General features: G+C 62.5%; 1 protein-coding gene, 1 long non-coding RNA gene and 1 other non-coding gene across 10 annotated transcripts in view; 2 read left to right on the top strand and 1 right to left on the bottom strand.

Moving 5' to 3' along the window:
• RAP1GAP (RAP1 GTPase activating protein) overlaps positions 1 to 27,819 on the bottom strand; it is a 62,386-nt gene that overhangs the window by 21,396 nt on the left and 13,171 nt on the right. For 5 of the 7 annotated variants that reach the window (XM_070077020.1, XM_051856735.2, XM_051856737.2 and 2 more), the window contains exons 2-3: positions 24,992 to 25,027; positions 5,629 to 5,722 (exon numbers count right to left, since the gene is read on the bottom strand). Coding sequence is in view for 2 of the 7 variants with exons in the window: in XM_070077022.1 (XP_069933123.1) it covers positions 1,707 to 1,781 (75 nt within the window). In the remaining 5 variants the exon portion in view is untranslated. Of the gene's footprint in view, positions 1 to 1,706; positions 1,910 to 5,628; positions 5,723 to 24,991; positions 25,028 to 27,819 lie in introns of those variants that run through there. The other 2 variants (XM_070077022.1, XM_070077023.1) reach the window with 2 other exon arrangements.
• LOC138850435 (uncharacterized) lies at positions 1,969 to 7,678 on the top strand. Its single transcript, XR_011390190.1, has 3 exons — positions 1,969 to 2,276; positions 2,987 to 3,093; positions 7,288 to 7,678. It is a non-coding gene; the product is annotated as an uncharacterized lncRNA (long non-coding RNA).
• LOC127493477 (uncharacterized) lies at positions 11,058 to 16,226 on the top strand. 2 transcript variants are annotated; one of them, XR_011390189.1, is made up of 3 exons: positions 11,109 to 13,458; positions 13,745 to 14,329; positions 15,669 to 16,226. It is a non-coding gene; the product is annotated as an uncharacterized protein (transcript). The 2 variants fall into 2 exon arrangements; XR_011390188.1 differs by having other exon boundaries at positions 11,058 to 13,458; positions 13,745 to 16,226.

Below are 27,819 nucleotides of genomic sequence, written 5' to 3'. Positions count from 1 at the left end.
CACCTGCATGCGAGCCCACAGGCACCCTACCAGGCTCGAGGGAGCCAGTCCTGGGCGAGTGCGGGCACACACGGGGTTAATCTGGCGTCTGCCAGCTGCTGGCAGCACTGGCCAACTCCCTACCAGCCTTCCTGGAAGGCAGCATCCTTGCTGGCTGGGGCTGGGGGCTGGGCTGGAGAAGCCCCCAGAGTCTCCAGGATGGTGCCCCTCCCCCAGCATCTCCTCGGCTCAACTCGGGCAGTTCCTGCAGCCCAGTGGGGGCACTGCCTGAGCTGTGGAGTTGTGTACCAGGAAACACACACACGCTCTTTCTCCTTCCTGCTGGCAGACACACACACACAGAGGCCTGCACACTGATACTTAAACTATGCACACATTTTTGTATCAAGAAAGCAATGCACACACACACACACACACACACACATGAGGTCTAGGCACACTGATTCTGAGACTCAGAGCTACATGTTAACACACAAACACAGATGCTGGCATCCGAGTTACACAATAGCACACCCACTCACACACACTCACACAGGTCCACGCACCATGAGACACACAACGTCAATGCCACACAGGAAGCTGCACCAGCAGCACACACTGTTAGGTCAGGCGCTCCCAGGTACAGGCAGATGTGCAGAGGGAAGCTCAGAGCCTCACTCACAGCCACGACCCCCAGCTCCCGTGCCCAGGAGGGTCCCGCATGCGGTGCAACAGGCATGGCGGGACCACCCCACCACGCCAAGAGACTTCTGAGAAATGAGAAAAGGAAGAAGCAACCAGCAACCACACGAGTGGTTCATCATCTGCAAGGATCAGAGGCACAGGCCTGACCTCACACCCCCCTCCCTCATCACATACACAGACGGAGCCCTGGCGAACATCACGACACACAGACACCCAGGATGCGTGCTCTGAGGCCTGCCCACAGACGCACGACTCCCTTGAAATCCACCATGGGAGTCCCTGGGAGACCCACGTGCCCTGTGGCCACACTCATCACCCCTGTGTTTGGAAAAGACAATTCCACAGGCAGCCGGAGCAGATGGTACAGACACACACCTGTCAGCCAGCACACTGGATCACAGCAACACTGACACTGACATGTTCCTGAGCCAGCCAGCCAGCCTCAGGCCCGCCGAGCCCCAGCACCACACGGATGTGGGGGCCTGATGATGGCCCCCGAGGCACCCCGCGCAGGCTGACCAAACATAGCCAGGAACAATGAAATCCTCCTTGTTGCTCGGGGAATCACAGTCACACAAACACTGACACATGGTACCGTCACTGAGACGACACACAGGCAAAGGAACACCCACAGTTAGGGAGCAGCAGACGCCCTGACACATGGTGAGGGCTGTGGGTGATGTGGCCCAGATGGGAGCACCCTACAAAGTTACTCTGTAACATTCAGACCCCATCGAGGGGCACGGCGGTCCCCACGGCAGGGCACAGCCGGTGCCACTGGTGCCTGGCGCCTCAGTGTTCCGTGGGCAGCTGTAAGGAGAGCCCCAAGGCCAGGACCCCAGGGCAGGGGTGCACCCAGGGCCGCCGGGGCCGGGTGTCTGCCCAGGAGCTAACACACCCTCCACGACCGAGCCTTGCACACCCGTCCTGGCTCGGGCAGAATCTGCTGGGCTCCAAGAAAGTCCAGTTGAGTCGGTCCCCGGGACCTCCTCGGCCAGGCCGCCCCCACCCCGGATTCTCACCTGCCAGCCGGCCCCAACGGGCAATGAGCCCCTCCGCGGGCGTCCGGGGGGCGCTGGGGGCCGCGGCTGCGCCATCCCGACCCCAGCCCGGCCCCGGCCCCCGCCCCCGCGGCGCTTCAGCTGGCCCGGCAGGCTCCGGCCCGCGCGCGCCTCGGCTCGGGCCCCGCAGCGCCGAGCGCCGAGCGCCGAGCTCCGAGCTCCCGGCTCCCGGCGGCGGCGGCGGCGATGCCTGCGCTGGGCTCGCCGGGCGGCCGGGCCCGGAGGGGGCGGGACGCCAGGTACGGGCGGCGCGGGGCAGGGGCGGGGCCTCGGTGTCCCCGCCCCCCGGGCGGCCCGGCCCGCGGCCCCCGGGCACTGCGCCTGCGCGTCCTGGCCCGCGCGCTGCGAGGCTTTTGGCCGGTTGGGCTCCCGGAGGGGTCCGCAGCCCTCCTTCTCAGTCTTCCCCGCCTCGGGGCCTCAAGGACGTGGTTCTTGGGATAGACTGGGACTTTGACTTGTCTCTTCATCTCGCCACAACCCGGGAGGTCCAAATGTCACCCTTTATACAGATGAGAAAACTGATTCCAAGAGGTGAAACAGCCTGCCCAGGGCTGCTCAGCTGGGAAAAGGCAGAACAGGGATCCGAGGAAGGGCCTGGAGCTGCTCTTCCCCTCCCTTCCCCCACCTCCAACACGTGCCCCGTGCCTGCCAGGGGCTGGCTGCGGCCCTTTCTCCCCCATGCCCTAACTGCTGGGATCCGGCCATGACCACGGTGCCTGGGGAGGACTGCCAACGCCCCGTGGTCCGGGTCCAGGTGGGCTCTCACTCTGGCCTCACTACAACTTGTTGAGTGGCCTTGAGTGTGTCCCTGCCACTGCTGCGGGCCTCTACTTATCTATCTGAAATGTAAGGTCTCTGCAGGCCCTCCCAGCCCTCTCTGCAGTGTGTCCCCCGCCGGCCCGGCTGCGGTATGCAAGACCAGGGCCGGCGCCTTGCCACCCGCTCAGTTAGGCAGATGTGGGGGAAATGGCAGCCGTCACAGGCTGCTTTGGACGCAGTGGGGCTGGGGCTGTGCTTCGGCTTCCCAAAGAGCTGCCAGCAGCTGTCCAGTGCTGTCAGCTCCCAGGGCCGAGGGTTCCTGGAAGGAAGCGCTGTACCTTCCTTCCCCCCCAGGACCCGGCCCTGGGTCAGGTGGTCAGGTTTGGGCCTGGAGTGGCGGCGGGAACTCCCGGGATATATGTTCCAGACACGATGCAGCTTCGCTTTTAATAATTAACAGCGGTAAATATTGATTTACACAGCCACTTCCAGGCCCGAGCGCTTCCGGGCACCCACTGAAATGCAGCCAGAGAAACATCCCTTCCCACACTGCCTCTGGGGGAGGCGAGATCTGCTCGCAGCACAGGAGGTATCTGTGTGCCTGGTGGGCGGAGAGAGGTGTGCACGGGTGTGTGTGTGTGTGTGACTCCAAGACAGGAAGTGGCTGTGTATATGGGAATGCCTAGGTATGTGTGTGTGTGTGTGTGTGTGCATCTCGTGCTTATGCACATGTGTAGGTTCGTGAATGTGTCTACACAGATGTGGGTAGGTGGGGCCTGGGTGGGGGTGCAGATTTCTGAACCCAGAGTGGAAACGCCCTGTGGGTGTGGGTCGGAGGGCCCCAGTGGCTCAGGGTCTGGACAAAGGTGGTTTCCCAAAGTGCAAGGGACAGCCCATCTGGGTGCTCCTTGCAGCCCTGGTGCTGACAACAGTTCAGCTTCCTAACTTACTTCCAAAGCAGTTTGTGACCACCGCCACGGGCAAGCTGGCAAGGTGGGTAGGGGAGGAATTGCCGTCTTTGTGTTACTGATGGGGAAACTGAGGCCTGGAGAGGGCAGAGACTTGCCAGTCGGCCCAGGAAGGAAGAGGGTCACTCGCCCCTCAGACTGGCTGGGGGAGGGGAATGCAGTTTGCGTCCCAGGCCTGGGCTCCCTCAGGCCACCGCTGGCTCACTGGGAACCCAGATGAGTCAGCCCTGTGTTCCTGTGCACAGACACAGACTGTGTCTTGATCCCGGAGTGGGAGTGGGTTAGGAGCTGCCCGAGCTGTGCTGGCACAAACAGAGGCTTCGAGGCAGAGCCGCCCCCAGGCTGTCTGAGCGGCAATGGGCTGCTCCACTCTCCATTTCCTGACAGGAAGACTGAGGTCCCGGGAGAGGAAGCTGTGGTCTGAGGGCACACAGCCCCTGGGAGCACCCAGGGATGCTTTGTGGGAGGGAGAGGGCCTGGAGCCTCATTCACAGACTTGCTGCTCCAGTGAGCAGCTGCTACAAGTGGCATCCTTCCTGCAGGCCCCGGGACGCACAGGGCCCAGCCTTGAACTACTGCAGGCAAGGAAGGCAGGAAAAGGTCTCAGGAGTCCCCTCCTGCTGCCGCCAGCAGCCCCACGTGGGAACTCCTTGGAGGTGGTGGTCCCACATGTGGACATCATTCCCTGGTCATTGCCCTCCTGGCCCTGGAAAGGTGCCTGGCCCTGGTTCTAGGCCAGAGCTCTGAGGGGAGAGCCTGGTAGGTCCTGCTTCTGCTATGTCCTGGCTGTGTGACCTTGGGAAACCCCTTCTCCTCTGTGAGTATCCAGGTCCTCATCTGGAGAGTGCCTGCCACCCAGATGAGAGGACCAAGAGACATGACCGAACCGCAAAGTAGGGTCTGGCGCTGTGGTGTAGCGGGTTAAGCCAGCACCTGCGACATGGGGGATCCCATATGGTCACCGGTTCAAGTCCTGGCTGCTCCACATCTGATCCAGCTCCCTACTAATGCATCTGGGAAAGCAGAGGAAGATGGCCAAAGTCCTTAGGCCCCTGCTACTCATGTGGGAGACCCAGATGAAGCTCCAAGTTCCTGGTTTCGACCTGGCCCAATCACAGCCGTTGTGGCTATTTGGGGAATGAACCAGCAGATGAAAGATCTCTCTCTCCTTCTCTCTGTAACTTTGCCTTTCAAATAAATAAATAAATCTTAAAAAAAAAAAAAAAAAGAAGAAAAGAAATTGCAAAGTGTACTACAAAAGCGAGTATGGGTTACAAGGATCAGAAGACCAGGCCCCTGGCCAGACAACTCCATCCATCTTGGCCTCATTGTAGTCAGCCTGTGTGCCTCTGGGCAAGCGAGCTGACCTCTTTGGGCCTCACTTTTCCCATCTGCAAAATGAGACTAAAAATAGCAGTCACCGCACAGTGCTCAGAGCAGGCGAGGGACCGAGCCACTGCTTGGAAAGCACCAAGTACTCACCTGGCACGTGGCAAATCTCAATAAATTTGAAGTCTCACGGAAAATGTGTATTATGAAAAACTACCCGTGGAGTTCCAGAATGTTTTGTACCAAAATGAACTCACTTTTTAATCCTCTCCTTCCACAAACCTTTGGAAGCACCTTGCACTAGCACTCATGACCTGTACCTGACGCTCTGCATAAGCTGCTCGGTTCTTTCTCTCTTCTCTTCGGCTCCCCAGGGCAGGCTCGGGGCAGACTGACTTCCGGTCTTGGCCCCCAGCACAGGGTTTGGCACGGGGCAGGTGCTGGGCAAACACTTGATTCTGGTGATTACAGCCTTGTCCTCAGGGCTCTGACTTCCTGCCAGGTCTTGGGTCTGGATTGCTTTATTGGCCCTTTTCCTATGCCATCCTCATACCTGACTGACAGGTGAGGGGACGGAGGGTGGTGGTGAGTGTGCAGATGACCATCAGCTGCATGGCCAGTTTATCACCAGCTGCTTAGCTTAGGGTAGCCCCAAGTCCGGCGCCCAGCAGGTCCCCAGACCCTGGCTCAACCCCTCAGGGCCACCCAGGTGTCGCAGCGGCACCCCCATGGCATTTGCCTGAACATTCCGCCTTGCAGGCATCTCCCAGCCCTAGGGGAGGCCCCAGGTCAGGATGGTGGCAGGGCTGGGCCAGGGGGTCGCTTACCTTAGGGTAGGGTGAAGCGGCTGGCAAGGGAGCCAAGTCCCCCTGTGATAGGCCTAGTGCCTGAGGGAAGCGCTGGTTCTGTCCATCACTCTTCCTGGAAAAGAAAAAGAGTCTGAGGTCAGAGGGGGCCCCAAGGTGGGTGATTCGGGAACTCTGGGAGGAAGGTCACATCAGAGCTGGGCATGCGAGGGGACAATCTCCATGGAGGAGGGGGTCCTGGGTTCCCCGGGGTAGGGGGAGGGGGAGCTTCCTGAGCAAGGGCTGCCAGAGTGGGTCTCCTTCCCAGAGCGGGGGCAGGGTCTCTCTCCGTATCTCAGTTGAAAGGTAGAGAAAGAGACAGAGATCTCCCCTCCATTGGTTCATTCCCCGAGTGCCTGCAACAGCAGCGCTGGGCCAGGCCAATGCCAAGTTCTGGGAACTCAGTCTGGGTCTCCCACGTGGGTGGCAGGGACCCAAGTTCTTGGATCATCACCTGCTGCCTCCCAGGGTGCACATTAGCAGGAATCTGGATTGGAAGCTGAGTCTGGGCTCGAACCTAGGAACTGAGATACGGGATGTGGACATCCCACGCAGCAGACGAAACACTGCACCAAACGCCGGCCCCCACTGCGATCATTCACAACAGAAACAACAGCTGACGCTTCTCCGGCTGGCTCCGTGCCAGGCCCTGCGCTGAGCCTCTTTCCAGGCCCGAGGGCACGTGCTCCTCACCACACTGGCATTCACTTTATGGACGAGGACCTGTTACACACAGAAGCCCCACAGCTGGTCAGCAGCCAGCAGCCGCGCGAGATCTGTGTGACTGCACACCCACGCCCCTCCCTGGGGAAGGCAGGCAGGTCTGGTGAGGGTGAAGTCAGCGCTGTCAGCCCAAGGTCAGGCCACCTCGAGGGTCAGGCGGAGCCAGTGCCTGGTGGAGCCTGGGATTGGGAGCCCAGGGCCAGGCGAGCAAGCCCGGCTTCTGGCCGCTGCCAAGGGCCACCCTGACATAGGCTAGTCCCACGAGGGTGAGTCACCCTGCAGGAGATCCTCAGTGGCCCGTGGTGGTGGCAGCGGGCTTGAGTCAGGTGGAGCTGGGACCGCCACACCCCACGATGGGAAGGACTCAGGAGGGGGAGTGTGAGGAAGTTCTGAGCGCCCCCTTCTTCCTGCCTCTGGCCCAGAGGAACCACCCACAGCCCTGCTTCAGCCCCAAAGACCTCGCCTCCTCCCAGGGGCGCTGGAATCCTAACAGAGGGTCCATGCTGGGAAGTGCTTGACCCCAAAGGATGACTCCTCTCAGCCTCAGTTTCCCCAAAAAATCCACCACAGAGCCTGGGCAGCTTGGAGGCGTTCACTCAGAGAACACTTCCAGGTTCATGCACTCCTGGTGAACGCTACCTCCCGGTCAGGGTCCCCTTAAACATCTGCCGAACGAATGAGTGAACCAAGAGTGGCAGCAGGGAGTCACTGAAGGTTTGTGCGCGAGGGCCTGTCTCAGCACAGCTGCCTGCAGATTGCAAGGTGCACCAAGGAGGGGCGAGGGGACTAGACCAGCCCGTGGACACGTCCACGCCGATTCCACCGCGGCTCCCATGGGGACTCTTTGTTGAGACCTACTGTATGCTGGAGCTTGTCACAGTGCTAGGAGATTCATTTTATTTATTCCCGTTCTTACAGAGAAAGAGGCTCAGAGAGCTGAAGCCACTTCCCCAAGCAAGCGGGTGACTCAGCTGGAATTGAAAGCTCAGGTCTGGGACACTGGCATCCCACAAGGGCGCTGGTTCCTATCTCAGCTGCTCCACTTCTGATCCAGCTCCCTGCTAATGGCCTGGGAAAGCAGCAGAAGATGGCCCAAGTGCTTGGGCCCCTGCACCCATGTGGGAGACCCGGAAGAAGCTCCTGGCTCCTGGCTTCATCCTGGCCCAATGCTGGTTATTGTGGCCCTCTGGAGGGTGAACCAGCAGATGGAAGAGTGATTCATTCTCTCTCTCTCTCTCTCTCTCTCTCTCTCTCTCTCTCTCTCTCTCCCCCTCTCTTTCTAACTCTGACTTTCAAGTAAATAAATAATTTAAAAGGAAAGAAAGCAATGTCATGCCCTTGACCTAGTAGGGACAGTGTCTGTGGGGTACTGGGGACCAAAAAGTCCCAGGTTGAGGCACACATAGAGCAGGGCCTTGGCCACTGTCTCGGCCAGACTGGCTGCCCAGGCGGCTCTTGCCCACGATTGCCATGATAGGACAATGACTACTGCAGGTCGGCTGGCAGCAGCTCCCTACCACACTCACCTCCCAGAATTCCCTCAGCCTCAATGTCCCCATGTCCATGTCACTCAAGACTGTGCACACTGGGACAGGACTAGGGAGGCCTCACAAGGCAGGGGGTGGGGGTGGGGGTGCAGAGGGGTTGGCATCCATCCAGGACACTGACCCAGTACCCCAAGCACTCCACTTCCTGTTGGCCAGAGCCTTGCCTCCACCTACAAAGCCAGGGCTGAGGGGCTGCAGGGCAGGGGAAGCCAAGAAACTGGAGGCTGCAGGCCCTGGACAGGCACAAGGACAGTGAGGACAACAGCGAGCCCCCCTGTCCCTGGCAGGACCTTGTTTAATGGCCACAGCTCTCCAGCAAGGCTGGTGCACAGAAGCCACAGCCTTCCACACGACGAAACAGAGGCTCACCAAGGTCTGCTCTCTCATCCAAGGTCACCCAGTCCACGAGGCAGAGCTGCGATCTGAACTCGCACTGGCCGACCCCAGAGCCATGACGGGAACTTCCTGCCCAACCCTGAGGACCGGGGCACAGGGCCCGGCAAGCCGAGTGGGAGAGGTGACGACACCGGCGGCAGCAGCCACGCAGGGCTGACCCAGCACAGCCTCTGTGCTCCCTACGGACTTCACGAAGTCCATTACTCAGAGCGGGGAACGAAGGCACGGAGGGTCAGGTCACCTGTCCACGGCCACACAGGACCTGGACCTCAGACTGTCCGGGTCCAGGTGCAGCACTCTCACTGCTCCCCTGTGCTGCCTCTCAGCACACAGGAGCTGTTCCGGAAGCCCCACCCCCTTCGCATCCCTCAGCCCTCCTCCTGGCCTTCTTCGCTGCCCACCCCCACCCCTTTCCAGCCCACCCTTCAAACAAACCCCTTGTGTCTCTGGCCTCTGCAAACCGCCTTCAATTTGGTCATTTTCCTCCCTTTTCGTGAACTTAAACTTCTCTGTCCGTCTCTCCTTTGGTTTGGTTTCCACCATTCCATTCCTATGGGGGCCCCCAGGCCTCTGCCCCATCCCTACTTCTCCAAAAGCCTTCCTCGCCCTCTACGGCCTAGTTCAGCTTCAAATGCTTGGCGGGGGCAGGCGTCTGGTGCAGCTCAGGAGGCTTGTACCCCATGTCGGATGGAGCGCCCGGCTCGAGTCCTGGCTCCTCTGCCTCTGATCCAGCTTCCCGCCAACGTGCACCCTGGGAGGCGGCAGGTGGTGGATCAAATATCTGGGCCCTGCCACTCATGTGGGAGACCAGGATGGAGTTCCAGGCTCCTGGCTTCAGCCTGGCCCAACCCTGACTTGTGAGCACGTTAGGAACGAAACAACAGATGGAACGTCTCTCTCTGTCTCTCGAATAAAATTAAACCAGCAAAACTTAAAAATCGCTTTGCGTTCCTCCTACCCCTGCAACAGCTGGGGGGAGCCCAGAGCACACAGGGGACCCTCCTCTCATCTCCTCCCGCTGTGACCCTGGCCAGAGCTGTCCAGCACCCCACAGCTTACTTCGGCATGGGCACACCACAGCGGCCGAGGTCGGACTTTTCTCCAGGGGAGAAAACTGAGGTTCAGAGAGCTTCGGTGACAATCCCCAGGTCACACACTAGGAGGGGGCAAAGCGGAGGTGCGACTCCAGCCCAGGTCCCCTCCGCCAGCTATATCCCAGCTGCCCTCGGCTCTGTCCTCGGCCTTCTGCCCATCACAGCCCGACTGGTGCAGCCACCGCCAACATCGTCCCTGAGTCCAGCTCCAGTCCCGCCCCGTCTGGCCTGGCCCGCTGCCCACTGCTCGCCTGACACACAAAAAGCCTGCTGCAGCCAGAAGAGCTGACTCGGCCAAGGTCACACGGCAAGCCAGAGCTGACCTGGAGTCTGGGCCAGGCACACTGCGGGGGTGGGGGCACCTTTGGCCCCAGCAGCTGTGCGGCTGCCAGCCAGCTGGGCCCATCTCTCTCCCGGAGAAGCGCCCATCCTTCCCAGAGAAAGGGCGAGGCAGGGTGGGGGGGAAGGGCCCGCTCCTGAGTGGGACGGGCCAGGCCGGAAGCCGGGTGCCGACAGCTCCCGGGTTTCCTGGCAACTGTCACTGCTCGCCTCCCCCTCCCTTATCTCCGCATCAGGTAATGATCATCATCACACAGCAGGTGTTGGGAGCGCAGCTCTGTATACTTCTCAAAAGCCTCTTTATCTGCTCTCGCCTGGGACTCTCCCCGGAACTGGAGCAGGAGATAAGGCAGTCGCCAGGATCCCCGATTCCCAGCAGGGCAAACTGAGGCTTGGCGAGGTTAAACCACCAACGCCAGGTCAGCCAGGAAGCAGGGATGGGAAGCCAGGCCTTCCGCTGGCTCGGGACTCTGGATGTCATCGCTGGGGTCAGGTCCAGCATGGTGGGGGCAGCTCAATAGACGCCCACCTGGGATGCTTCCCACCCGTGGACCAGGTAGTGGGAAGATCCTGTCTCCCCCAAGCATACACCACGAGGTGGTGCCGCTCCCGGGAGAACCCAGCCTGGCAGGGCACCAGAGGCAGCTCCGCTGTCCTGTGCGTGGGGCTTGGTCCTTCCGTCATCCAGGGATAGCTGCCCTGGAGGGAGGCCCCCGGGGGGGCTGGTCCTGCCACCCTCCCCTTCCTGTCCCACCCCGGTTGCCTGGTCATGGCCTCCGTGCTGGGGGCTGTTTTCCAGACAAGCCTGGCTGCTTTACACAGCTGGTCCCTCGCTCCCTCTGCCTTCCTCTGTGCCTGCTGAACCATGCAGGCACTCAAATTCCACTGAAACAGGTATCTCCGGTGGCTGGGGCAGGTGACCTGTGACCACCAAGGTGGGGCGGTGAGAGGGAGCGGGGGGGGGGGGGGAGGTGGGAGGGGGATCAAGCACACTCTGGCCGGGAGGGCAGAGGAGAGGAGAGCTGCAGCAGTGAACACAGAGGCTTTGATGGGGGCTGGCCCAGGACAGGGGCCAGAGGGTTCAGGTTCCCTGGAGGTCAGGAGACGGGGGCCCGGGGCCAGGTGCCCCGACAGATCCTACCCATCTGGCAAGTCACGGGGATGGGCAGAGACCTCAAAGTGAGAAGGGGGCTTGCGAGGCCCACTCCTAGCCTGCCCACCCCCAGGATGCTAGAATGCGGGTCTCCTGCCATCATGGATGTCAGGTGTGAGCCCAGCAGTGGCCCCGGAACTGCCCCTCCCAGGGGGTCACAGAGGCCCATTGTTTCCTGAGCTCACCCACCTGGCACCGGCCTTCCCCCTCACTTGCCCCTGCCCCTGCCAAGGTGCCAGGGCAGGTGGCCAGGGGAAGCCAGGTGAGCAGGTTTCCAGACCGGGGCCTGGCTCTCTGGCCCCCTTCTCCCCAGGCCCACAGGGGGCATGTGTGAGGGGGTGGGGAGTTGAGCACAGTGCTGTGACGTCACTAATCCTTGCAGCAACAGCCCGAGAGGGCAGCTGCTGTCTTCATCCCATTTCAGGGACATGGAAACCAAGGCTCAGTGGAGTTTCCAGGTGGGGCGCTCACGTCTACCAGGGGCCGAGAGCCGGAGGGGTCCCCCTGGGTGCAGGGGAGCGGGGGCCTCGGGCTCCATGTTGGGCGTGGGGTGGGGCAAGCAGGAAGGTGGCCTGTGGGGCCCTGGCCCTGGCCCATGCTGGCCGAGCGCCGAGACACCCGGATCCCGGAGCTGGGCCAGGCAGCGGCCTCTTGAGCAAACAAGGAGCTGGCAGCCCAGAGGGGAGGCCACAGGACGCACCCTGCCCGGGCGCAGCACCCACCTGCTGCCTGCCCAGGTGGCCCAAGTCTGCCCTGACCCCACTGCCCTGAGGACTTCACCGTGTCCTGACTCCTCGCCCGCACCCAGAGCCGGCGGAGTGAATCCGAGTGGGCCCAGCCCTGGGCCTCTGGCCGCCAGGGATCCTCAGCACGGAACTCTGCAGCTGTCTTCACTACAGGCCCCTCACCAGCCACCCAAGGGGCAGGAGGCAGGGACGTGCTCGCCGTCCACACAGAGAGCAGCTGGCCCGAGGCCCCGCCCCAAGGCTCAGCCCTGCCGCCCCGTCCCTCTGCCGGGCGTGCCACGCGCTGCCCCGCCCTCAGCACCCAGGGCCCACAGGCCACACGGGGGGACAACGGGCGCCTCCCTGACCTCTGCAGCCCAGGGGGTCCCCTTCTCCGGCGCCACACATTCCTCCGCTCACTCACTCACACAGTCCCCGCCCCGGGGGCCCCCGCGCCTGCCCTTCATTCCTACGCCCAGTCATTCATTCAGGACGCCGACGCCAACCCTGGCCCGACAATGGTGCTGGGTGTTGGCATCCGAGTTGGGGGAGGCAGGCTCACGGGGGCAGGGCCTAGTGACACTGCCCGGGATGCTCCTCTGGCCACATTGCCCAGACCTTGGAGTCCCCAGCGCTGGGCCCGGTTTCATGCAGCCTGCCGGCTCTGACTGAGCTACTGGACAGAGCCCCTGCCTCTCAGGGCTCCCTGCGCGGGATGGCCACCCTGGCCCAGGCGAGACCCCCACAGCGACGGCCAGGCCACCACCCCTAACCGAAGCCAAGTCCTGGCTCGGCCTCTGAATCTCTGCATGCAGGATCAAGCCGCAGTTTCTCCACCGGAAATTGGATCTCTGGCTGGATGGCCCTGAGGCCCAGCTCTGCCATCCCAGGGAGGGCTGCTGGGAGGGAGGGAAACAGAACTCAGGCCACAGGAACTAGGAGAAAGTGGAACCTGGAGGAGGGCTTTTCCCAGAGGAAGGGCCTGAGACTCCTCCAAGTCGCTGTCCTCCGAGCCTCAGTGTTCTCATCTGCAAAATGGGATGGGAACGCCTGCGTTGTAGGGTTGTTGCACGGGCTAAGTTAGATACTACATGTATACTCTGACTAGCCCAGAGCTGAGTATACAATAGGTGCTCAGTAAGTCACAAGTTCCCGCCTGGAGAGACAGCCCTAAGACAGTCAGGTTTCGCTTCTGGAGGGAGACTGTCTGAGCCTGAATCCTAACTCGGCTGCTGAGTGACTTGGGGCAAGTTAGCTAACCTTCCTCAGCCTCAGTGTTTTCATCCATAAAATGGGATCATTGCAAGCCTCTGGCCTAGTGTCAAGACGCCCGCATCCCTCATTAGAGTGCCTCGGCTTGATGCCCACTCTGGCTCCTGACCCTGGCGTCCTGCTAATGCGGATCCTGGGAGGCAGCCGTGACAGCTCGAGTAGTGGGGTTCCTTCTCCCACGTGGGGACCCTCACTGGGTTCCCAGTGCTTGGCTTTACCATGGCTGGGAGCTGCTGAGGGCATCTGGGGAAGACCCAGCAGGTGCAAGTACTCGCTCGTTTGCTCTAAAAAAAAACCACAAAGGTGGGGGGGGCCAACAGCGGCGCAGCCTGGCAAGGTTACCGCGAGGATTAAATGAGTCCTACTACAAAGTGCACGGCAAACATTAACCACGGCTGTTTCCTGGCCTTGCCTTCCCTTCCTGCTCGGGCCCTTCCTCCGTGGGCTCTGGAGGGCCGAGCAGGGCGCACAGGTGGAGGCGCTGGGCAGGCGGACTTCAGTCCACCCCAGGAAGCAGTGGGATCCGCAGAGCCGCCCAGGAGGAAACCCAGCAGCCGTGTCAGGTACTGAGCGCCCCGTCAGGCAAAGGTAGGGCGAGCCTCCCGCCAGGCGTGCAGCCGGGGAGATCCCGAGGGACGGGGGCAGGGGCTGCGGCCAGGGGACCCCACGTGGGGAATCCTGACAGTGCTAGGACCTCAGTGGCGGAGGCGGAGGCCGTGGGCAAATTCCCACGACTGTGAAGGGAAATGGCCCTTCCCGGAGCACCGGGTGGCAGGGACAGCGCCAGGCCCGGAGGAGCCTGGCCACTCCTATTCCATATTAAAATGTGCACACGCTCTGGTCCGGCAGCTCCTCTTCTAGGCATTTATCCTCCAGAAGTGCTCACACAAAGGCACAAAGAGGAGACCAAGGGCCGCACCCCGCGGCAGGATTTGCAATAGCTACAGTCAGGAAGCCACCTGGTGTTAGAGGCGGGTGATTGACTACGTGGAGGCACCTGTGGGCCGTGGAGTATTACACAGCGAGGACTAAGAAGAGCTTCGTGGGACGCCAAAGGGGGCTTAGGGTGAACAGCGAAGCGGACAAAGCGAGGCGCAGCCCGCAAGCCTCCCTCGTCAACTTCAGCGCTGCGAGTGAAAGCGCCCGGGGCCGCCTCTGAGAAGCAGAACTTCCTTCCCCGGCACGTGTTTTCCTGCATACTTTGGACCTGCATAATGCGCACTTATTATTCTTGTAATTTAAAAATGTCGACGACTTTTAAACACCGAGCGCTCGCTCTGAGTCAGCTGCGAAGCCGCCTCCTTGACCTTTTCCGTCACCATAGCAGGTGTTAGTCACTCCTTGTTCCAGGGAGGAGAAGGTGGCCAGAGAGACTTCCCCACTAGCGGGACGGAGCTGGGCTGGCCCCCAGAGCCACATCTTTCCCCGTTAGGCGTAAGTAACCATCTCCGAGGGTCGGGGAAGAGCAAGGCAGGACGGAAGGGGCCCCGCGGTGGGGCACAGCTCAGCTGTCACGTCCTGGGAGCCAGGCCAGCCGGAGTTCACCGCACAGCGCGCAGCGACAGGGCCATCTACCTCATTTGTAAATGCAAACGCAGGCGCAATCCCAGCTCCAGCTTTGCCCTGAGCTGCCCCTGGCTGGCAGGTGCCAGGCCCCAGCACCGCCCTCGCCCTTGCGGCCTCAGGGTCACCAGCCAGGTGAGCGTGTGCTGGCCCAAGCCCTTCCCTGGAGCTCCGGTAACTTCCTGTGTTCATCAACCTGTTTCTGGGAGAACTGGGGCTTGAAGGTTGCTCGTCACCCTCTCGGGGAGAGCCTGGGGAGAGCTGGGGCGCATGCCTGTGTGGGTGCAGCGAGCAGCCCTGACTGTGGGGCCTCAGCTTCCTCCCTAAGTGCTGTTGACAATTCCTCCCTGCGAGGCTCCTGGGGGAATGCAGCGAGATAAAGCACTCCCCAAGCTAGGCGCCACCTGGCACGTGCACGGGAGGGGCAGGCTCCTGCATGTGCCCGCACGGGCGCACGTGCGTCTGCCGGTGTGGAGGGAGCTGGGGCAGGCCTGGCCGGGCACAGGGTGGGGGTGGGGGTGGGGGTGGCTGGGGGCAGGGGCGGGGCAGCGGCTGGGGGTGAGAATGCGGATGGGAGACCGGCAGGAGCATGAAATGGATGTGGGAGAGGAAGCTCGTGTCTGGGGCGTGCGTGGGTTTGAGCGCGCGCGTGTTCGGATCTGATCACATCACCCACCTGCCTAATGGCTTCCCCCGCCCTCTGCCTGCAGGGTGGGGCCACAGCTGCCTCACGTGGCCCGCGAGGCCCTGCGCCCGCTGTCCCTGACCATACTGCATCCTCTCTCCTCCTCCCCACTGCCCACACCTGCAGTGCCCTGCCTGCTGCACGCCCAGCCTCCTGCCCCCACCCACCCAGAGCCCCTCAGGCGGCAGCGGCTGCCCCCGCCCTCAGCAGCTTCCGGGGCCGATCGTGGGCCTTCCCAGGTTCCTCAGTTGGGCCGAGCTCCCTCGGGTGGGGACTGGGTCCGGGGGCCTGGCACAGACCAGGACAGTGAAGACCCCCCGTGACTCCATGCTCGTGCTGACGCTGTGTGGGGCCAAGCCTACGAGTGTGAGCAGGGAGATGCAGGTGTGCCCGCGCGTGTGCACAGCTCGCCTGTAAGAGGCCATCGCAAAGGCCCTCTGGCCGGGGGCCGGCGCTGTGGCACAGCGGGTTAAGCTGCTGCCTGCGACGCCGGTTCGAGTCCCGGCTGCTCTGCTCCCGATCCAGCTCGCTGCTAATGCACCCGGGAAGGCAGCAGCAGATGACCCCTGCCAACCACACAGGGAGACCTGGATGACTTTCTGGCTCCGGTTCAGCCTGGCCCAGTCTCGGCCATTTGGAGAGTGAACCAGCAGATGCAAGACCTCTGGCTCTGTCTCACCCTCTCTCTCTGATGCTCTGCCTTTCAAATAAGTAAATACATCTTGGCCGGCGCCGCGGCTCACTAGGCTAATCCTCCGCCTAGCGGCGCCAGCACACCGGGTTCTAGTCCCGGTCGGGGCGCCGGATTCTGTCCCGGTTGCCCCTCTTCCAGGCCAGCCCTCTGCTGTGGCCCGGGAGGGCAGTGGAGGATGGCCCAGGTGCTTGGGCCCTGCACCCCATGGGAGACCAGGAAAAGCACCTGGCTCCTGGCTCCTGCCATCGGATCAGCGCGGTGCGCCGGCCGCAGCGGCCATTGGAGGGTGAACCAACGGCAAAGGAAGACCTTTCTCTCTGTTTCTCTCTCTCACTGTCCACTCTGCCTGTCAAAAATAAAAAATAAAAAAAAAATTAAAAATAAGTAAATACATCTTTAAAAAAGGAAAAAAAGGCAGCAGCTCTGGCCCGGGAGTGGGCTGGGAGATGCCGAGGCCTTCTGGGGTCAGGGCCCTGGTGCTGGGGAGGAGGGAGAGTGGGCCTAGGTCTGGGCCTCCACTCCACGCCCACCTAAAGCAGTGAGGCCCAGGTCTCGGTGCCAGACCAGCAGCCCCTCTGGGCAGTGGGGCCAGCCTGGTGAGCTCTGTCCACACCTGGCCGTGCCCTGCGTGGGCTCCACCCCTGCCTGCACCAACAGCTCGGAGGCCCAGGCTTCTGCTCGCACCGCCCAGCTCCCGTGAGGCCCAGCCCCAGCCTGGTCTCGCATGCCTGCCCACAACGGCCCCTGCACCAGGCCTGCCCCACGGGCAGCAAAGGCAGGCTTCCAACCCCCACCTTCTCAGCCACCTCCACTGGCTGCTGGGAGAATGTTCTGGAAAGTTCCAGGTTGACAGTGGAGGAAGGTATCCCATTCCTGCTCCAATCCTCGACGCTAACTCTGGCTATGCCAGACTGCCCCTGCCCAAGCCAGCCCCTCCCCTTGGCCCAGCCCCGTCACTCTGCCCGTCACCCACCTGTCCCACAGAAACTTCTGCAAGTGCTGCGTGACCGTGGCAGCCAGCCCCCTGCTCTACCCCCAGGTCTTGGCCCAACACCTGGCCATGAGGGGTAAGTGCCTGCTGGATGGATGAGCACATCAGGGGAGCCTTGAAGGGACCCCGTGGGGTGAAACTTGTCCCAGTTTACAGGCAAGGAGACTGAGGTTCAGAGAGGTGAAGTGTCTAGTCCCAGGTCACACAGCCAAGAGCAGACCGCATCCAACGTAGGGACAATTCGACTCTCCCAGACCCTCAGTGCCTTAGGGGACATCCTGGCTGAACTTCCCACTTCATAGTTACGTCGTCGTGGGCCTCAGGGAGGGAGACCGACCTCTCCTGAGTCATCCTAGCTCCCCGTGCTTTTAAAATACCTTTAAAGGCACCTCCTCCGGCCTCTCGCTCACCTGGGGTGGGAGCTGCTGATACCCTGCAGGCACAAGGGAGGAACCAGGCTCAACGGCAAGGACTGCCCAAGGTCACCATCCAGCCCGGCCAGCGCCAGCGCCAGCGTCCCCAGGGCGAGTCAAGGCCAAGGCCGCAGCTGGGCGTGTGTGCAGGTGGAGGCCGGCCGCACCTCCGGGCAGGCCACAGGGCCGCTGGGCACCCTGTGCGGGCCCGGCGTGCAGCAGGTGTCGGCGTCCGAGGGGCCCCGCTCTGGGTCAGGCCCTGGCAGCCTGAAGGTCATTTAATCCCCGCAACAGTCTCAGATGCAGCAGGGTGTTCGCCCTCATTTTATAGGCGAGGACACAGCGCGCAGGGGCCTGACTCCCTCACCCACCAGCTGCGGCCGAGGCAGCACCGCGGCGCCAGGGCCGGGGCCGGGGCCGGGGCCGGGGCTGGGGCCGGGGCGTCCCCGGGGCAGCGCGGGCCTCGTGGATGCTGGGGCTCAGACTCCGTGTCATGGAGCAGCTCCGGGAGCCAGGAGGGGAGAGGCCGATCGGGGGCCCTCTCTGCCCGTGGCGGCTGGGGGTTCAGAGCTCTCCGGGGCTGGCAGGGACACGACTTGGTAACTGCTTCCCCTGCCAGGCCCAACTCAGCCCTGTGCCAGGCATGTGCCACCACCTGCTTTCCTCCCCGACACGGCAAACCCGCGACCTCCTCTCCCTGGGAGTCTCCTGCACTGTACCTCCCTCCTTCACCCACTCCCCCGCCCCACTTGGGCCACTTCAGCCTCTGGATCACCTCCTCCAGGAAGCCCTCCCTGACTTCCAGGTGTGAAGAGGACCTCAGCGATCCCCCGGGTCTCCCCAGTCGGCACTCGCTGCCCTCATTACAGCCTCCTCTGAGTTCCTCTCTGGACTGAGAACCCCATGAGAGGAGAGGCCTGGCCTCCTATCCTTACCACCACATCCCTGAGGGGGGCCTCCCCCACTAGCCACCCATGAATAATTTCCTGAATGAGTGAGGGTCTCGCAGAAGAGCCTGAGCAGACCTGGGACTTTGGGACAGTCCCCTCGTGGCCCCCGGAGGATCCCTCTGTGGACGCATGAGGCCTCTCAGAGGCAAGGACGCAGGGAGGGGCACCTGCTGAGGACGCGCGCCCTGACCCGTCGCATTCTCGGAGATTCTGCCCCCAGGTTACAGACAAGTGAGGCTCAGAGAGGTGCGGCAGCGTGGGAGGGTCACACAGCAGGTCAGCAAAAGGCAGACAGGGCCGGGAACCCGGGGCTCCTTAACCACAACCCCCAAAGGGACGGGACTCTGAGCACCACGGGGACAGAGAGGCCAGCAGGGCCACCTGACTGGGGACCTCGGGGCGGCAAGAAGTCTCTCTGTGGCCGCTGGGGAGCGGGGAGCGGGGTGTGTGAGTGAGACCGGGTCACTTCCCAAGTCACACAGCCAACAGCAGCAGTCCTGGCCCCAAGCCCACCGCGAGGGGGTTTCTCTCATCTCCTGAAGCTACCAAAGACCCTCCCTAAAGAGGGTCTCAGTCTAGGACGTGTCCCCAGAAGGGGATGTCGCTGGCCCCAGAGGAAGACAGGCGGGGACAACGAGGGGGGTGGGGGAGGCCTGGCTGCGCACGAGGTGTGGCTCAGGAATTGCAGAGCTGCAGGGATGTGGCCCGGGCCCTGGGGGAGGCGCAGAGGGGGCACCTGGCTTAGGCAGCTGCTCCACGCGGAATGAGCTGTCCCCAGCTACTCAGCATGAGGTGAGCTACTTCCGAGGAGTGAGCCTCCCGTCCCTGGGAGTGTGCAAGGAGGCCAAGCAAATGTCACAGCACCATCCGCCTAGGGAGGCCGAGCTTCCGGACACCCAGGAAGCCACTGAAAACGGACGGACAACCCAAGGGCCTCCGGTACACACAGAGGGGGCGTGGGTTCTCGTTGACCCTAGGACACGCCATTCCTACCCCAGAGTCTTCGCACCTGCTGCTCCCCTTGCCGGATACCCCTCCCCCCAGCCTACCAGCTCTTCCCAGGGCAGGCGTTGTTCCAACAGCACGTGCTCTGAAAGGCCACGGCGACTCCACTCTCCAGCTGCCCGGGCAGGGTGACAGGCAAACCAGAGGTTTGTTAAGAGACCGTAGCAGGGGGCTCAACCTCTCTCTGCCTCCGTTTCCTCAGCCCTGAGCCAGGGATAACAACAGGGCCCGCCTCCTGGGGTTGGTGGAAGGCCAAGGTCATTGATACGTGCAAGGTGCTCTGGAACGCAGCCCAGCACGCAGTGGTCTCAGCAGGGAGCTCTCGTGAGCGCGTGACCTGCTCCAGACCCGGGCGCGGCCATCACAGTCTGCTTACTCGGTCTGTCTCCTCCGTCCCCATCTCACAGGTGGGCAAATGGAGGCTCCGAGAGCTGAATCCTGGCATACAAGAGGCGCTCAGCGGTTCCTTGTGGCTGAGTGACTAAGTGACCACCGCTCTATAACGCCAAGGCCCTTGTACCTCTGAGAGTCCGCCCAGCCGCCTCTGCTCACCCTGCTCCCAAATGGCTCCGCCCCCAGCTCAACCGAAGGCCCCGTGTCTCCCGGAAGTGGCTGCCAAGGACAGGCAGCCTCCTGAGCTGGGACCAGCGGCCAGGCCCCGGCCTCGGTGGGACTCCCTCCGCCCCAGCTGGGCCAGGGGATGAGGTTGGCGGTGCTGCCTTGGCATTTGCCACAGGAGGTCCCTGCCCAGAGGGATGGCAGCAGGGGTGGGCGCAGGAAGCAGCTGCGGGCTGCCCCCGCCCCGGCCCGTGCTCTGCCAGCGGCCCTCCGGGGGCCTGCCCGCCAGATGCATTATAGATGAGGGGCCCAGCGGGCCATGCCTGCCTGGCATTTCAGAGCCACTAATGAGGCCGGCCTCGTGCTCCCCGCAGCAACACACGGCCCCCAGCGCCCCTGGGCCCTCGATCGCCGAGAGGCACAACCTGCAGACAGGGGCCCCAGTCCAAGCCCACCACGAGGCACGAGCAGCATCCGGGAGAGGAAGGGCCAAGGGCATGGACTTGTGGCTCATCGTTCACTGACTGCATGCCCCTGGGCCAGCCACCTCCCGTCTCCGAGCCTCAGTTTCCTTATCTGTAAAATGGGGACGGTTAGCGTCTCAGCGCTGGAAAGCTGGACTGAATGGGAATGAAATAATTCAGGTGAGGTGCTTGACCCACCTCTGACCAAAGTCCCCTCCGCCACAGGACAAAGCGCTGGATTCAAATGCAGCCTCGACCCAGGGCCGGAGCCTTCCCGGCTCTGCCTTGGTTTTGACTTCTGCACCGGGGCGTGAGGCCAGGAGCAGCACCACCCTGGGCTGGGGAGATGCTGTAGCAGGCTGGCGGCACCGTGTCCCCACTGGGTTCTGCCTCCTCCCTGCAGCCGCCTGGTTTTCAGGCCGAGGTCAACTCCTCTACCCAGGGCCATTTTCAGAAGCCCCCGCCAAGCCACTCCCCTCCACGACACCACTCCAAGTCCCGCCCCTCTGCACCCGAATCCATCTAAAAGGGGGAGGGGGCTGTTGTCATGGCGCAGCGGGCTGAACCTGCAATGCCTCATCCTTATCAGAGCGCCGGTTCAAGTCCCGGCTGTTCTACTTCCAATCCAGCTCCCTGCTAATGCATCTGGGAAGCGGCGGAAGATGGCCCAAGCGGCTGGGCCCTGCACCCACATGGGAGACCGGGAGGGACCTCCAGGCTCCTCATTTCAGCTTGGCCCAGCCCTGGCCATTGTGAACCAGTAGATGGATTCATTCTCATTCTCTCTCTCTCTTTCTCTCTCTCTGCCTTTCAAATACTTTTTTTTTTTAAAGATTATTTATTTTGGGGTCAGTGCTGTGGCATAGAAAGTTAATCCTCTGCCTGCAGTGCTGGCATCCATACGGGCGCCGGTTCGAGTCCCGGCTGCTCCACTTCAATTCAGCTCTCTGCTGTGGCCTGGGAAAGCAGTAGAAGATGGTCCAAGGCCTTGGGCCCCTGCACCCATGTGGGAGACCCAGAAGAAGCTCCTGGCTCCTGGCTTTGGCCTGGCCCAGCCCTGGCTGTTGTGGCCATTTGGGGAGTGACCCAGCAGATAGAAGATTGATCTCTCTCTCTCTCTCTTTTTTTCTGTATCTCATTCAAATATGTATTTACTTTTAAAAGATTTATTTATTATATTTAAAAAGGATTTATTTATTTGAAAGGCAGAGTGACAGAGAGGGAGAGACACAGGGAGAGAGCTCTTCCGTCTGCTGGTTCACTCCCCAAACGGCTGCAACAGCCGGGGCTGGGCCAGGCTGAAGTCAAGTCCAGAACTCCAGCCAGGTCTCCCATGCAGGTGGCAGGGGCCAAGCACTGGGGTCCTGTTCTATTGCCCCCAGGAGCATTAGCAGGGAGCTGAATTGGAAGTGGAGCCGCCGGGACTTGAACTGGTGCTGGTACGGGATGCTGATGTCATGAGCGGCAGATTCACCTGCTGGGCCGCCACGCCAGCACCTTGAATCCATCTTAGAAGCTCAGCCCCCACTGGGGGACTTCCGGATGCCCGAGGGCAGCACCAGAGTCACCCACCGTCCACTGCTCCCCCTCCCACTGGGCTCCCTCTTATACTCGCACACCTGCTCTGAGCTTCTCCACGGCAGACAACCGTGGACAGAGGGCGGTGGGTAGGAGATGCCAGCCATGGCCGCATCTGGCCTCCACCAGGCCTCACTAATGCCTTGATCCTAGCCACCACCTCTTTGGCCTTTTTCAGAAACAGGTGGAGAGGGGCCAGCATTGTAGTGCAGTGGGTTAAGCCGACGCTTGGGCCTGGACGCCGATATCCCCTGTAGGAGCGCCGGTTCAAGTCCTGGCTGCTCCTCTTCCGATTCTGCTCCCTGCTTATGAGCCTGGGCAGGCAGTGGCGGGTGGCCACAAGGGTTCGGGAAGCATTTACTAGGTATGGGTGGCTGAGGTCAGAGACACAGCAGAACAGCCTGGCCCTTGTGGGGCTCGTGCTAGGAAGTGGGGCTGAGCCAGGCGGCTTCGCGCTGCAGAGCCCTGAGGACTGGTTCCGCTCCACTGAAGGCAGCTCACTGGAACCACATGCTGACCACGCAGTGGGGCCACCAGTGAGGACAAGGGACCCGTCCAAGGTCACACAGGCGGCAGAGGCAGGTTCTAATCCAATCCATCAGACTCAGATCCATGCTGTTCCCAGCAGCCCAGGAACCACCACTAACATGTGCTCTACAGGCATGGAAGGCAGCAGGGGAGGACAGGAAGACGGGATGTGGTGAAACCAAGGAGAGCGGACGCACAGAGGGTGCTGACCGGGCCTGCTCCTGGTGGCCAGAAACGCAGGGCACAGGAGGAACCCACCCCAGGTTGGAGACGGAGGTGGAGCTAGGCCCCGAGTGCCAGGACAGTGTGGCCAACCATCAGAATGGCCTCCAGTGATAGAGCACTGACTCCGTGCTGGACACAGGCTGGGGCAAAGCAAGTGTCTCCCAGGGCCTGGGGAAGGAGGGTCGCCGCACAGCAGTGCCACCAGGGCAAGGCGCCATGGACAGTGGGGACCTGCCCAAGGTCGCACCACTGGTCAACCCTGCGTCCTTGTCGCTAACCTTTTGTTCAGGGCTCCGCCGACCCAGCCTCCCGTCTCCACGCCTCCCCCCAGTGCATCCTTAGCTCAGATTCTCCCTAGGCCTAGGGACTTTGGGACAGGGAATGAGATTCTGGGCTGTGCACGGCCCTGCTCTGCTGCTGTGTGTCTCTGGGTAAGTCACTTGCCTCCTCTGGGCCTCACTGTCCTTGTCCGCAATTAGGTAGTAGCTCGTCCCTAACTCAGAGACACGGTCAAGAGTCCATGAGACGATGCAGGTCAAGCACCTCGGGGCCTCCAGGGCTTGTGGATGCTTGGCAAGCGGGGCTGCCTGCCGACGTGACTACTGAATCCTTGAAGGAAAGGCCGGCAGCCTCCTGCCTCTGCCTGGCCTGCCCTCTCTGCCCCCCACCCTGGGCACGGCCCAGCACCTGCCAGCGGCCCCCGTGAGTCAGACACAACCAACCCAAGTGCAGCCGGAGGCGAAGCTGCTGCGGCACGGGGCGGGAGTCTGGCGCGGTGGCTGGGATGCCAGGTGGGACCCCTGCATCCCTGTCGGAGCACCTGGGTTCAAGTCCTGGCTCCTCTGCTCCTGACGCCAGCTTCCCGCTAATGCACACCCTGGGAGGCAGCAGGGGATGGCTCAAGCGCTACCCATGTGGGAGACCCGGATGGAGTTAGAGGCTCCTAGCTTTGGCCTGGCCCCAAATTATGAGAATCTGGGGAGTCAACCAGTAGGTGGAAGATCTCTGTTTGTCTCTGTCTCTCTGTATTTGAAATAAATAAAATAAAATAAATAAAAATCCAAAGATCTCACAAGGGATAGACATGAGTTCTCTTTTTCTAATACATGAATAACAAAACACCCCTTTTTCTTCTTCATTAAGTCAAAGTAAGATTGGTAAATGTCACCTGTAGGAGAGATTCAAATGGATTGGCACAGGCAGCGAGGGAATTAACCCAGAGAGGGAGGTGACGGGCTCCAGGTTGCACAGACAGCATCAAAGAGAAGTAAAGGCAGGCCCTGGAGCTCAGCCTGGGTAGCCCGTGGCCTTCCTGTCCCAGGTGGGGCTTCCCAGGAGGGCCCTGTGGGGCCGCGGTGCCAGACAGGAGTCGGCAGCAGAGGGGCGCTGCAGGATGCCCTCCGCGGGCGCAGGAAGCAGCAGAGCTGCTGGGGGCTTCCCTGTCGGAGGGGCAGGACAGCAGGGGCAGCCAGCTGGGCCCAGGGGATGTGGTGTCACGGAAGCCAGGAGGGGCCGCCTGCGGGGGCGTCAGGGTGCCGCTGCACCTCCGCCCACCGTCGTCAGTGCCGGGGAGCTGCAGACACAGCCGCCTCCCTGTGCCTCCTGCAAAGAGAGGGCAGCCTCAGACACACACGGGATCCTGAGGGCCAGGCACGGGGTGCGACGGGGGGCTTGGGGGCAGCGGAAAGGTGAGGGCACCCTCAGGCCAGCCAGAGGCGCCCTGAGGTGCGAAGACATGCAGAGTGTGAAAGGGAGGGCCTTGCGGCGAGTGCCTGCCACGTGCCAGGCCCAGTTCTGTCGGGTTGGATGGGATTTTTTAAAAAAGATTTTTATTAATTTGTTGGGAAAAGCAGAATTGCAGAGAGAGAGAGAGAGAAAGAGAGAATCTTCTATCTGCTAGTTCATTCCCCCAAATGGCTGCAGTGGCCAGGACTGGGCCAGGCCAAAGCCAGGAGCCAGGAGCTTCATCTGGGTCTCCCATGTGGGTCCAGGGGCCCAAGTACCTGGGCCATCCTCCGCTGCTTTCCCAGGCGCATGAGCAGGGAGCTGGATGGGAAGTGGAGCAGCTGGGACTTGGACCGGCGCCCATGTGGGATGCGGGCACTGCAGGCAGCAGCTCTACCCACTATGCCACAGTGCCAGCCCCGACTGGGTTGCTTTTTAAAAAAGCAACTTGGCACTCCAGGCATTTTAATCCCATTTCATAGACGAGAAATCTGAGGTTCCGAGACACTGGAGGATTTGTTCAAGGTCTCACAGGCAGCGGCAGCAGAGCTCGGCTACGACCCCGATTTGCCGATTCCCCAGCTGAGCTCTTGGGAGAACCGTAAGGAAGAATGCGTGCGATCCGGGAAGGGGCTGCCCAGCCCCCGGTCCACAGAGGACGGCTGCAGGGTTGCTGAGGCCCGGCCTGGTGGCAGAGGGGGTCAGCCCAGTACTCACCACACACTCCGACGAGGGGAGAAGGACTTGTCCACCCTGAAACACAGCAAGAGGGGCAGCCGGTGAGGGACACCCCCTTCCCCCAGCCTTGCCCAGTGTCGCACGCTCCCCCACCCCAGGCCAGCGTGCGGTCACTGTCTCCCTTGGGCCACGGGCCCCTAATGTCTGATTAAGGACCTGGGACGCCGTGGGGGTTAAGAAGGAGGGAAGAGATGCAGAACTGGGGGCAGCGGGGCGCGGAGCGTGGGCTGTGGGGTGTCGGCAGGGGTGGGGGCAGCAAGGGCGTTCCTGGGACAGCTGGAGCTGGACAGGCCGAGGCTGGCCGAGGCCAGCTCAGAGCATCTGCAGACCGGATGTAGGGCGTACTGGCTGTGTGCGGGTCAGAGGGCCCTGAAGGGCCCTGCTCCCGTCATCAAGCCTGGAGCTGGGCCTCACTCCGGTCCACCCGGGGGACAGGGCCTGGGAATCCGGGCTTCCTCCCCACCCCTCCCGCCCCGCCCCCGAGTTTATGGGCCAAGCCCAGACTTTGTCTTCCGCAATCCCTGTAGGTCCAGCCTCTGGGCCAGGGCAGGGCCAGTGCCCCCCTCCAAGTTCTTAGCCCCGCTGACTTCCGAGGGTACCTTGGGGCTGGGGGGAGCTGCGGGGGCTCGGCCCTCCTGCTGAGCGTGGGGCCCAGGGCCTGGGCATCTGTTGAGACAACAAACACCTCCTGTGCCCTGCCCGGGGGCAGCAAGGCAGTGGAGAGGGGGCCAATCCGGACCCCACCAGCTAGGGGCTGTCTTTTGGGGGCTCCCGGGGAGGGCAGCTTAGGTGGAAAGTGAGGCCAGAGAGGACACGACTCACTCAAGGTCATACAACAGACCCTGGCCCCACCCCTCTGGCTGCCCCTCAGTGGCAGCTGAGCCCAGCCCAGGCTGACCGTGGGCAAGATCCCAGACAGGGGCAGGCGGCCCTCCTGCCTCCCACCCTGCCAGCCCTCGGCACGGTCCCTGGGGGCTGAGCATCCGGGGAAGACATGCACAAGCCCCAAGCGCTCCACACCCCAAAGGTGGGTCCTGGGGACCCTGCGATGGCCAGGAGGTGGGGACTGGCGACAGCCACGGAGCTCCTTCTCTGACTGGCCTTCCTGTGCACCACATTCCCACCTTCCAGAAGAACCCCCCCCATTCCGCCTCTGCACCCCTCGGAGGGGACTCTTGAGGTCAGAAGGGACAGTGGCCCTAAGACTGCCCGGCCATCACTCTCAGTCGCCTCCCCGAGGGCCAGGCGCCCGAGTGGGACAGCCCAGTTGCTCGGGGGTGCCCAGGGTGGACCAGGGCCTGTTGAGGCTTCTAGGTAGCCTCCCCCAAAGCCCACAGCAGTGTGGGCAGCAGGGCCTGCCCTGCCCCCACCTACCTGCCAGACACACACAAATGCCTTGAGCCCAGTGATGCCCTCCCCGCCCGTGCACATGGCCACCCAGGCGGAACACCCCGCACTGCACGCTGAAACACACCCAGATTCACCGCCACCACACGCCCTACACGCACTGGGGTCAACCACTCACCCCACGCTCAAGCACAGATTCACGGCCACAGAACCAGTGCAGCCTAAGGCGGCAGCGCGCACACGCACACACAAGTGCATGCACTTGCAGCGCACGGGGACACGCGCGCGCGCGCGCACACTCACACGCGCCGCACGAAGCCAAACGCGCGCACCTGCGCACCTACCCTCCGTAGGCTCCGAAAGTGAAGCTGCGCTTCCGGCCGCTCATGACGCCGCCGCCACCGCCACCGCCACCGCCACCGCCACCGCCGCCACCACCGCCGCCACCGCCGCGCGGTCCGCGCCCGCCCGGCCGCCCCGCCCCGCCCGGGTCACCTTGGCAACGCGGTCGCCCCGCCCCCCGCACAGCCCCGGGATTGTCTGCGCCCCCGCGGGCCGCCGTCCAGCTGCGGGGCAGCCGCGCAGAAAGGGCCGCTTGTTCGCGGCCGGCGGGGGCTTCGCTGGACTTTCCGAGCGGGGCCTCGGCCGGGGGTGCGCAGACACCTCCACCCTGCCACCATCGGTCCAAGGAGGAGGCCTGACGTCGGGGACTGGGCTGCGGACACTGGTGGGAGCCACACCCTCTTCCATGCTCCGCCCCAGGCAGGATCCCACCACGGACCCAGAGGAGACCTTGGAAGCCAGGGTCAAAATGGTCTGCACCCTGGACAAAGCCTGGCCCTGCCTGTACCTCGATTTCCCCATCTGTGCAATGGGAGTCATTCCACCTGCCCTCCAGTCCTTGTGATGAGCAAGGAGTTAATGTTGCTCATGCCCATGCAGCCTTCAGCCCAGGGCCTGGCGCGCGGCCAGGGCTCAGCCAATGCCAGCACCGAGAGCCCGCGCAGTGGGTCACACGCTCTGTGCTTTGGGCCGACAGATGAGTGAGTGAAGGAACAGCCCCAGAAGCCCTTCCACTGCCCAGTCTCACCCCCTTCTCCCAGGAGCCCCCAGGGCCTAAGCCAGGAGGAGGACCAAAACTGACTCGACAGCTTTGCAGGAGCTGGGCTCTGCATCCTGCAGCCACTCCCGCAGTCGCTGCACACACATTCAATCTCTCTTCTGCACGCAGCTTGCCCAGAGCTCACAGGCCCCATGCTGTGTCAGTGACCACTGCCCACCCCTGAAACACCCCTCTCCTTGTAGTAGAGAGAGGTGGGATTCTCCTGCCCCCCCCCCACCGCGCCCAGGGAGGCCCCCAGAGCCTTGAGGTTTTCTGCTTAAAGGAACTGAGGGGAACAGGTGCAGTGGGGGACTGCAGAGCAGGGGCACGGGACCGCGCGCAGGGACTTCTGCCGCCT

Source organism: Oryctolagus cuniculus, chromosome 7 (genome assembly GCF_964237555.1).
Source record: "Oryctolagus cuniculus chromosome 7, mOryCun1.1, whole genome shotgun sequence".
Taxonomy (NCBI): Eukaryota; Metazoa; Chordata; class Mammalia; order Lagomorpha; family Leporidae; genus Oryctolagus; species Oryctolagus cuniculus.
Note: the sequence above shows the minus strand (reverse complement) of the source record. Positions and strands in the feature narration are given on the sequence as shown.